The 8381-nt window shown below is 39.9% G+C and overlaps 1 protein-coding gene and 1 long non-coding RNA gene across 2 annotated transcripts; one reads left to right on the top strand and one right to left on the bottom strand.

The window, feature by feature from the left end:
- The first annotated feature begins 1528 nt into the window (after window positions 1-1528).
- On the top strand, window positions 1529-2436 carry LOC135116953 (uncharacterized). Its single transcript, XR_010276534.1, has 3 exons — window positions 1529-1687; window positions 2042-2145; window positions 2258-2436. It is a non-coding gene; the product is annotated as an uncharacterized LOC135116953 (long non-coding RNA).
- A 131-nt stretch (window positions 2437-2567) lies between these two features.
- On the bottom strand, window positions 2568-8157 carry LOC110381882 (carbohydrate sulfotransferase 1). The gene is made up of 4 exons (XM_064034958.1): window positions 8017-8157; window positions 6556-6735; window positions 3894-4107; window positions 2568-3497 (listed from the first exon to the last, which is right to left on the bottom strand). Exons 1-4 carry the CDS (start codon window positions 8136-8138, stop codon window positions 3393-3395), a joined length of 621 nt encoding a protein of 206 aa, XP_063891028.1. The 5' UTR covers window positions 8139-8157; the 3' UTR covers window positions 2568-3392.
- Between the last annotated feature and the right edge of the window lie 224 nt (window positions 8158-8381).

Below are 8381 nucleotides of genomic sequence, written 5' to 3'. Positions count from 1 at the left end.
CTGAGCAGAATTGATTCCCTGTTTAAACAGCACTTGGTGATGTTTCAGTATTCAGTCATGATAAATAACCAGATGGATCAGGTCAGCCGTGGAACCGGAATGCATTAGGATTGTTAAAAAAGTTTATTATAAAATTCAAGACTTCGTTGACGATAAAGATATATGAAGATAATTCACCTCTCCATTAATTAACTTTCGTAATTAAATTAGATGTATTACACAAGGGAATGTTTGCAAGTGTTACTGTCGTCGTGTTGTCGTCGTACTCCTTCAGGTTCAATTTTTTTTATGAATGTCGTAGCAGATTGCTTGGAATGACAATTCTTTGTCAACAGGTGTGGACACCTTAGGTATATGCTGGCTCGCAGGTTTGCCAGATGTTCTAAAGCAGTCAAGGTAACATTGTTTAGGGCATTCTGCCAATCTTTTTATACTTGCAGCCTGTGAGCCAGCTGCACGCAGAGGATCATCAGTGCCCTGAGAGTACAGTACAACGTACAACAATGCCTTCAGGTTGTTGATGGGCCTACCTCGATATTGTAGTGCATCAGCGATGTTTGCAGAATCGCAAGTCGATGGTTACCACGCAATAATTAGGAAAAGAGCTGCATCGCTGATGAGGAGGGTAAGAGATAGTCCTAACAGCTACCTGAGGATCATCGCTGAACACTGATAGTCCAATATGGAGGCATTGGACTCTTCTTCATAATAAAAGAAATTGATTGTTATAGTATATCACTAACATAGTTCTTAAGTATATTTTCATTGTACTTCTAACATTCTATGGAGTCTATAGGTACTTATAATAAATCTTTAGGAGGTCAATTCTGTACATTGAATATATTTCCAAAATAACTATTAGGGGGTGATTAGTGATTGATACCTACTGATGCCAAAAATGCAATCAGTAAAATTTTTGTCTGTCTGTCTGTATGTTCGTTATGGAAACAAAAACTACTTGACGGATTTCAACGAAACTTGGTACAATGATTCTTCATACTTCTAGGCAGGTTATATGATACTTTTCATCACGCTACGATCAAAAGGAGCAGAGCAGTGAAGGTAAATGTTCGGAACACGGGAGAAGTTACTCCATTTTTTATGCTTCCGTCGCGTGTACAACCTTAATGGTTAAAGCTACATAGAAACAATGTAGGTATGACGAAAATGTTCTCAAAAATATACCATGACTGTATACGTCTACCTTTTATGGTTGGCTCAGAATAACACGTTTAACTGTCGATAGCTTAGCAGTTCGGAGCTTTTTGATTTTATTTATCTACTACTAGCTTTCGCCCGCGGTTTTACCCGCGTTCCGTAGCCGGATGGTGACAAAAACTATCCTAAAACCTTCTCCCGGGTCTAAGTTACCTCCCCTCTAATTTTCAGCCAAATCGGTCAAGCCGTTTTCATGTTATGTCGTGACAACGGAAATCGGGTTTCATGTTCAGGTAATAAGCCGACAGGAAACGTTATTTTTGTTCCTATGATAAAACTTCTTGAAAAGAGATTTTTTTTATAATTCTGACAGTAATTGAAATGACTTCTGACAATGTCTAGTTTATACAATTTATTTCCACGAGCAGAGTACTTCACAAATATTTTCTTATTTTATAATAAAGTAAAATTAAGTATAGATATACTATAATTTTTCTAGTAAGAAAATGCCACTAGCTATAAGTACAAGGTAAATATTTTACAAATTGCATTAATATGTGCTGTACCACTGTATTATAATAGCGTCCTAGCCGATTGTCAGCCCTCGTGTGATCTCATTTAAGGAGATCAGCCAGCTGCGCAGGACATATTGCAGGATTTGCAGGGCACAATCATTTGCACAGAGACAGGCGTCTCGCTATTCACTCACTCTTCTAGTCCGATGGTAGGTACGGCAATCCGACACGACCGGAGAAAGATCAGGCGCAGGACCGACATCAGCGTGCTCTCTGATTACCTACTCTCAATTTAAAGAGGAACGTGCCATGAACAAAAAGCTATCAGTCACAAAATAATTAATGGTTGTGTTTGTTATTTCTTCCAGCCACTCACAGTCGAGAGCGAGACTTACCGTACTGATGGCTCTTAATATAACGGGAGCCATATTATGCATATGCTTAGAGATCCTGTTGGTTCTAGCCGCTCTTGGTAAGTTTTACTAATATATGTAGGTACCTACAATAGTCATGAAAGGTGAATGCTTCGTCTGTTACAATATATAATATATTTTTAATTAGTAATTCTCTCTGTATCATTTCAGGAGTGATTTTTCGAGAGCCTGATGTTTCTCCAGTGATTAATTATCATATTAAATCATTTTCTAATGCGGATTTTGACCAAAGCTTGCCTGCAATTGAGGATGGTAACCTATTCTACCTAAGTAATTTGGATGTATTCAAAACCGACAAACTGAATAAAAACTAATTTTGATAATTGGAATATTAAGTGCTTTGGTCATTATAAGGGATGCGATGTGAAGCATCAAAAATGCACTGGTAGACACTTGAAAATCTTAGACACACTGACACGGGATGCTCTGGCTAGCATCCTATAATATACAGGATTACTTTTAACAAGTGACCAATTTATTTCAATAATGCGATAGAATACATGGTTTTAAGTACTTATAGAAGCTACCTAAGATGTTGACGAGTCCGAAGAACATTGTCTGGGTAACTGCGCAACCAAAATCGGCCAATTTCAGTCAAGTTATTTCTTAGGTAGGTACCTTAGTAAGTACTTGGTAGAATGAAGACCATGAAATGTTGTCAACGTTATTTTTTAATTTAAGATACATAGTTGTTTTATAATTTGGTGGTATCTTCGACGTAAGCGTTTCTTCAATATACTTTCGTGTGATAACTTGTTGGTCTTAATCTAATTGAAAGAGGGGAAGTAGAAGTTTATTAAAATTTGTTTTGGCCTTGCTCGATTTGTAAAATCACCGACAATACCTATACTTATCGTACCTATATTTTTCAACATCGGTTTAATTTGTTTGAACTCAAACTACCGTATAGACCAAATGGCACACCAATGGCATACCAATGAGGTTGCGGGATTGTTCGAAAGAGTTACCGCGGCCCTGGTACATAAAAGGCCTACGACGGAACACGACGGTTTTTAGTCAGTAAGAATCTGACACTCCCTCACCGCTGCTAACCCACAGCAGGAGGGGTCATTTGATGATTTTTGATGTCGTTAAAAAAAAGTGCGTAGCAGAATTCCCGCTAACATTAAAACTGCTATTGCGATTTAATTGTCATCCATTCGCCCCACTTGGTGATGTTTCAGTATTTAGTCATGATAGATAACCAGATGGATCAGGTCAGCCGCGAAACCGGATTGCAAGGATTGTCAAGAATATTTCGTGTTAAATAAAGTGATTTCCACATTTATATTGTATAATCATCCAAAGGGTTAAAATCTTCGCTTCTCATATGGGTCTCATTAAACGCCATCTTGTAACCCCATTTCTTCATCGCCAATTTGCAGACTTCCTGAAAAGTGGATAGATACTATACAGTTTCAGAATACATCATAAACAGTAGCCAGTAGAAAATGAGTTCCAATGAATTGTGCGTTAGTCTATACTTAAATTACCTATAAAGGGGAAAAAAAATTTGTTTGTTTGTAATGGATACACTGAATAATCACTGGAGCGATTTTGAAAATTCTTTCACTATTAGAAAGCTACATTATCTGCGGCAGGAAAACGGCTATCTATTAAACCAGTGCACCACTTAATTTACAAAAAAAAAACTTTCGAACTAGACTCTCGAGAGAGGATACCAGAAAATAAAAACAAGTTGGGCAGAATTCCTCACCACTCCTTGCTTATGGTTAATCCAGCACTCATTACGATATACGTTTTTAAAATGATGTCGCCAGTTTACCTGTATTTCACTAACAGCTACAAAATCCATTTTATTTTTCCATTTAAAAGGCACTCGACTAGAAACTCTATAAGTGTTTGAAAATGGTTTAGTTGCGTTCGTGTGCTTATTCAGATACTCATAAACTGGTCCTGTTACAGAATGCCCCAGAAACTTTAAAATTATCGCTGACACATCATAAGGCTCCATTGCTAATTCTTCGAAACGTATAACCCTGTGATTTATAAAAGTGTTAATATAATATTTTTCACTCATCATTAAATATCTCGTCTATTATTAAAAGTGAATCAGTGACAAAAGTCATCATTATCCCTCTGCCCATATCCCAATCATAATGGCACGCTGTTCTTTTCATCCATTCTCACTTTACTACCTGAATTCTCACATATCACACAATATGATTTCTTGCCATATAGTTATTGCAGACATCCATCTTTTGCCTTCGCCTTCGCCTGTACTCGTACTTACTTGCATGCCCAAAACCTTCATCAGAAAATAATCCTTATTCTTCCGCATCACACACACGTACCATGACAACCGGTTTCTACATAATTATTACGGTTACCTACCGGTGCCATTATCAAACTTCCTCTCTTACTAGGTATGTTCATTCCTTACTCTATCCATTCGCGTCAGGCTCTTTCATAAGGTCATAAGGCGTCGTCCTAATTGGCAGCGATCGCGCGATGGCGCGATGCGATTTTCATCTAAGACGTCGTCCTAATTGACAGCGATTGCATGGGCGTAGCCAGCTTTGGGCTCAGGGTGGGGCAGCAGTCAACCTATCATCCGGGGAAGTGCGGGGGCCCTCCGATTTTTTGTCTCTTAATTTGAGAGGTTTATATTTTCAGGTACTGAAAATAAACAATCACACCCAGGACAAAAGCAAAAAGTAAAGGCATGTAGTTTCTGAATACGCGAGTGAAGCGAGCGCGAAATTTGTATCGGATTTAAACCAAATATTACGTAAAATTTAGCCCAAACGTACTTAACTTGTGTTTGTTGACCAATGCAAAAATAGGAGCATACAGTTTCCGAATACGCGAGCGAAGCGAGCGCGAAATTTTTATCGGACTTAAACTAAACATTACCTACGTAAAATTTTGCCCAAACGTACTAAACTTTTTTTTTGTTGACAAATGCAAAAATGAAAGCATATAGTTTCTGAATACGCGAGCGAAGCGAGCGTGAAATTTTTATCGGACTTAAACCAAATATTACGTAAAATTTAGCCCAAACGTACTAAATTTTTTGTTTCTTGACAAATACAAAAATAATATAGTTTCTGAATACGCGAGCGAAGCGAGCGCGAAATTTTAATTATTTTTTAAGACTTAGAACGAAAAACTGCGTAAAATGTCGCCCAAATATACATTTTCATGAATGGGGGGACTAGGTACGACACACCCGATTTACGTCCATACGAAAACCCCCTCGCTCGCATAGATAACTCGATAAAAATAAAGTTAGATACCTAACGTATAGTAACGTCGCGCAGCTAAGCTTCGCGGACCACTCGGAATGGTTCCAGGGACCTCCAGTAGTCCGTGGACCAGCGGTTATGAACCACTGTGCTAAACGATCGTTCTATTGTACAGGTCGTACCTACATGGTTGGGCAAGCAAAATAGCGAGCGCGGTTTTTACACTAGGATAAAATTGCATTTCCGAAATTTTGATCACATCTACCAGTTCCATCTCCTTCAATGCATTATTTTTTGGATTAGATGGACGGCTCGGCTCGCTACGCCACATAGCAACTATTCTTTTAGGGAATACGGCTCGCTTTCAAATGATATGCGCGCACCGCGCACGTTCGGTAACTCTAGCGTGTATTTTGTTTTGATCGCGCTCTTTTCAAAGTCGACAATTTTTTTGTGCAATAACTTACGGATAGTACATATGATTGTTGATGTTGTTAGTTAGAGTTAGTAAAAAAAACATTGTTTAATTAGACACCTTATAGGTCAGAGCCAGGGCCCAGGGTGGGGCAAGTGCCCCAGCTTGCCCCAGTGTGGCTACGCCCATGAGCGATTGTGCTATGACACGATGCGTTCTCGTCGTTCGATGAGTTCAAACATACAGATTTCATCAGAGTGTCCTATTCGAACCTCGGAACCTCGCAAGTGAGATCGTGAGATGAAAAAGGCGTCGTCCTAATTGGCATCGATCGCGCGATGGCGCGATGCGATTTTCATCTCACGATCTCACTTGCGATCGCTGTCAATTGGGACGACGTCTTAGATGAAAATCGCATCGCGCCATCGCGCGATCGCTGCCAATTAGGACGACGCCAAACGCATCGCGCCATCGTGCGATCGCTGCCAATTAGGACGACGCCTAAGGCAGGTAGGTCATGGGCCTTATTTTAGGCTTTGTAACTTATGGTAGTCGTGATCAGTTACTAGAACAAACGAGACGTTCGGGTTCCTGGACATTCGGGAACAAGTCTGGCAGATTTATTTTTATTGGTTGATTGATAATTTAGTTCTTTTTTTTCGTTCGTCGTCCCCCGAACTCTCGCACGACGCTAGTTTCTTAGAAGATTTTGCATTATGGCGTCTCCGCTAGTCATTTTGTTCTCCGTGGTAAAACATTCCTATTAAAATTCTCATTTGCGCTGTAAGTCTTTAATCTTTTTTGAGGGTCTTATAATCACTTACATAAGTCTTCCAGGATATTTTTGAAGCAGATCACTTGCTGCCACATAGTCGTTTAACATGTCTTGACAAGCGATTTTCGGATCTCCGCAGTCTATTTTATTAGGACAAAACTCAACATTACGTCTAGACTGCATCATACCTCGAGGATCGCGAACCAAAAAAATCAGTTTTACATTTAACCTAAAAAACGGAGTGTTATAAACTACGGTTAAATCTAAAGGCTACGCTAGACGAACCGAGCACGAGCGGAGCACGGGCCGAACACAATTCGTCTAGTGTGAACCAACTTACAAGCCTCTAACGAGCGCGCTGCGAGCATTTCGTTCGTGCTCGGCTGCGCTCCGCCTGGTGTCGGTTTTTGACGAACACAAAGGGATTTGTATATTTGATATCGTCCATATTCGCCAAGAACCGCGAACTCACTGCAGAAAACTACGTTCGAGAACAGTGATCGTTGTAGGTTCGTTGTACGTCCACACTTGACGCCGCGAACGACGAGCCGAGAACGGCTCCGCTTGTGCTTCGCTCGTGCTCGGTTCGTCTAGCGTAGACCCGCCATAAGCTGCGTTTACGCTAGGAGAGCCGAGCACGAGCACGTGCTGCGAGCATTTCGTTCGTGCTCGGCTGCGTTCCGCTTGTTGTCGGTTTTTGACGAACACCAAGGGATTTGCTAACAGTGATCGTTGTAGGTTCCTTGTAGGTACGTCCACACTTGACGCCGCGAACGACGAGCCGAGAACGGCTCCGCTTGTGCTACGCTCGTGCTCGGTTCGTCTAGCGTAGACCCGCCTTTAAAGTTTTAACTTATCTAAACCAAAACTGTTGAACAACGGCAACTTGGAGTTCAAAAGTTAGGTATAGAGAACACTTACAGCCAGTTTGTTCATTAAAAGTAAAAGCCAAAGTAATGTCATAAAGTAAAAGTCACGGTCAAATTCGTTTTTTCAAAGCTAAAGTAATAAGTAGTTAAAGTAGTAAGTAGTTAAAATCGTGAAAAAACGAATTTGACCGTTTTACTTTATGACATTACTTTCGCTTTTACTTTTGATGAAGAAACTGGCTGTTAATTGGCAATAGTAAGTAGCTCAACAACAAAAAATCCAAAAGTCACCGAGAATTAAAATTCTAAAGTAGCTCACCAGTAGAACACCATTCAATTCAAAATGTAGATGTGTTAGTCGATTTTAACGGTTGATTCTGTACTAAAATAACGAAAAGCGAAATCTATTCTCGACCCTAAATAAATAAGGCAGCGTAAATACCGTTAACGTACCGTAGGTAGCTACCTATATCCAAGCTGGGGGTTCTTTTATATAATGTCCGTCGGGCCCCATAGCCGCGGGGCCGCAGCCCCACGTTGCTAAGAGGACCCTGACTATCTATGAAGCCTATCCTTTCTTTATCCCTACTTAAAAAGTATTGAATAATATAGTTATAGGTACAAGAAACAAAGCGACTCACTCTTTATCATCCAATATTTTCGGAATCAATTTTAATCTCAGCCGAACGAGCTTCATAACTTGGAAGGGGAACAGCTTACATATCTGTGACATGAACTCAAAATCACAACATAGATGTTTCATAAATTTGCAATGTTGCCATATTCTCATATTGTGCCCTAGCTGGCCCACGTGCTCTCTTGCAAATTCCAGATAATGTTTTAATGTTTCATAATTACACTTTAACAAAGCTGTTATTGTGTGCAAAGCTATATCAGCCTCTGGTTGCTCTCGTTCCCTTATTTGTTTAACCCCGTACATAAGTAGGGGTTCATAATAATAGTATGATCCTGGAATTGCATTCAAAATCTCTCCTAGAAATGTGGT

Source organism: Helicoverpa armigera, chromosome 5, assembly GCF_030705265.1.
Source record: "Helicoverpa armigera isolate CAAS_96S chromosome 5, ASM3070526v1, whole genome shotgun sequence".
NCBI classification, from domain to species: Eukaryota; Metazoa; Arthropoda; class Insecta; order Lepidoptera; family Noctuidae; genus Helicoverpa; species Helicoverpa armigera.
Note: the sequence above shows the minus strand (reverse complement) of the source record. Positions and strands in the feature narration are given on the sequence as shown.

Coding starts and splice junctions, on each gene's coding strand:
- LOC110381882 (XM_064034958.1), bottom strand. CDS start 8,138: ATGAAACATCTATGTTGTGATTTTGAGTTCATGTCACAGATATGTAAG. Junction 6,736..8,016: donor AAAATATTGGATGATAAAGA/GTGAGTCGCTTT, acceptor TCCGTTTTTTAG/GTTAAATGTAAAACTGATTT. Junction 3,498..3,893: donor TAGCTGTTAGTGAAATACAG/GTAAACTGGCGA, acceptor TCCACTTTTCAG/GAAGTCTGCAAATTGGCGAT.